Source organism: Penaeus vannamei, chromosome 9 (assembly GCF_042767895.1).
Source record: "Penaeus vannamei isolate JL-2024 chromosome 9, ASM4276789v1, whole genome shotgun sequence".
In the NCBI taxonomy this organism is placed as follows: Eukaryota; Metazoa; Arthropoda; class Malacostraca; order Decapoda; family Penaeidae; genus Penaeus; species Penaeus vannamei.
The window spans coordinates 661828-664327 of NC_091557.1; the positions used below are offsets into that span (position 1 = coordinate 661828).

Here is a 2500-nt window from a genome sequence, read left to right on the forward strand (position 1 = left end):
GGATGTCCAGGGTGACGACGTGCTTGTGCCCCTTGGGAGTGACGCAGGCGTAGGAGCCGGAGTCCTTCGGCTGCGCCCGGTAGATCGAGAGGCGGTACTCCAGCTGGATGTTGCGGTTGGGAGCGTTCGCCCAGCCGTTGGGGTAGGGCCTGGGGGAGGGGAGGGGGGGAGGTGCGTCAAGGGAAAGACCCTTTGAAGGGATTTTGAGCTTAAATGAAAGGCTTTTTTTTGGTTTATTATTGAAAGTTACTCATAGCCATTTCCTTAAGGGGATGTGTCACTACAGCGTATAAGTCCGACCTACAAGTAACGTTTAGAAAATTGGGTCATATGCTGCATACGCTGATGTACACTTGGCGTGTCAGGCATAGGTCGTGTACGTTAGAAGCACGCTGGCATGGGTCAGTGTTCGTTGTCATACGCAGAGGCGGCTAATTCTTTTGTGCGGATGCCAGCGTATGAATTTTACACACACACACACATGGTGATGAGTTGAAACATTAATTATTAACAGAGTGCAAATAGTCCTTCATCTATATACAGTATAAATATCTATATAAATGTGTATATATATGTATATATATATATATATATGTATATATATATATATATATATATATATACATATACATATACATATACATATAATATATATATATATATATATATATATATATATATATATATATATATATATATATATATATATATATATATATATATTTGTATATATTTTTGATGAGCAGAAAACCAATCACTGACAGCGCCCCGCCCCTCTCGCCGGGAGGGGGGGGGGGCGGGGCGAGAGGCGAAACCTTCCTCCCTCGCCCTCTTACTCACGCGAAACTTCCTCCCCGCTTCTTGCCGCCCTTCGCTCGCCCTTTGGCCTTGCTCTTCTTCCTGCGCTTGCCCTTGATGTCGTCGCCTCTGGAATCCAATAAAAAGCAGCAGGATTAAGTTCGAGACTGAAGAAAAGTTCGCAAAGGTGCAGAAGGATAAAGTTGAGACGCTAAGTTCAGGACTATATAGAGGAATAACAAGTAGTAACATTGTCCAGGATTTTCTTAGATTTAAAGTTGAAATACAATAGCCGTAAGACAACTGCATGTAAAAAAAAATATATATATATATACCATAATAATAATAAAGATAGATAGAATAATATAAAGAATAATATATAGAATAATAATAAAGAAGATAGAGGAATAATAAGTAGTAGTAACATTAAGTCCAGGATTTTCTTAGATTAAAAGTCGAGATGCAATAGCCGTAAGACATGTAAAAATAAGGAAAAATAATATACCAGAAGAATCAATTGCATAGCATATAAACAGACATTTTACCCTCATGAAACACCTTCACAACCACACTGTATTAAACTAGCTTAAGATCCTCCCTTCAGCTAACCGGGACTCCCTTATTAATCTTTATTCCTCTCCTTAACTATTCCATCATTCCTTATTCCTCCAGATGGCTGACAATCACTCATTATTCTTCTCTCATTTCATTATCTAAATCTCTCCTTACTCCCTCATTATCCTTCACTCCTCTTATTATTTCGCTATCTAAATCTCATTCCTCCAGCTGCCCGGTACTCCATTATTCTTTATTCCTCCCATCATGTCATTATCTATATATCTCCTTATTCCTCATTCTACCCTCATAATCCTTCATTCCTCTTATCCTGCCATTATCTAAATTTCTCCCTATTCCTCCTTCTACCCTCATAAACCTTCATTCCTCTCATCATTCCACTATCTAAATATCTCACTCCTCATTCCACCTCCTATCCTCACAGTCCTTCATACCTCTCATCATTCCACTATCCATATATCTCCTTATTCCTCATTCCTCCTCCTATCCTCAAACTCCTTCATTCCTCTCATCATTCCCCATTCCCCCATCTCCTTACGCGCTCGCCAGAGAGACGTTCCAATTGGGCGTTCCGTGGCGGCGGGTGAAGAGGCACTCGAGGTGGAGAACAGTGCCAGGGTACACGACCAGCTTCCCGTCGTTGCTCTGCGCCATGGGGCCCTTCTCGTTGCGGAACAGAATGGTCGGCGGCTTGTCCACTGGAAGAAGGGGAAGGGGGAGGTAGGAGAGGGGGGAAAGGGGGGCGAGGGGGGAGAGGGGGTAGGAGGAGAGGGGGAGGGAAGGAGGAGAGGGAGGAGGAGGAGGAGGGGGAGAGGGGGAGGGAAGGAGGAGAGGAGGAGAGGGGGAGGGAAGGTTAATCGGTTTGTGAGATATGGTTGGGTTTTATACATTTATATATGCTGTGGGACACTTATTGCTTCGCTGGATCATATACACCACACAGACATGAAGATCTGTCATGATTTAAGAAACGGCATATTTTCCAGATGAAGCGATCCATATATCTACTGGCTTTGCTTAAACAGATTTTCCTATGAATATCAGTTCATGCAATGAGTATAAATTATTGTGAATCAGTTAAGTATAACATCTAAGACAAAGACATCTGCTGCTCGCTATCTCTGAA

General features: G+C 42.3%; 1 protein-coding gene across 1 annotated transcript in view; it reads right to left on the reverse strand.

Moving 5' to 3' along the window:
- LOC113806128 (sushi, von Willebrand factor type A, EGF and pentraxin domain-containing protein 1-like) overlaps positions 1–2500 on the reverse strand; it is an 84131-nt gene that overhangs the window by 7388 nt on the left and 74243 nt on the right. The window contains exons 22-24 of the mRNA XM_070125924.1: positions 1913–2072; positions 841–927; positions 1–149 (exon numbers count right to left, since the gene is read on the reverse strand). The exon at positions 1–149 is cut by the window's left edge and continues 3 nt beyond it. Of these exons, the coding sequence (XP_069982025.1) occupies positions 1–149; positions 841–927; positions 1913–2072 (396 nt within the window). The remainder of the gene's footprint in view (positions 150–840; positions 928–1912; positions 2073–2500) is intronic.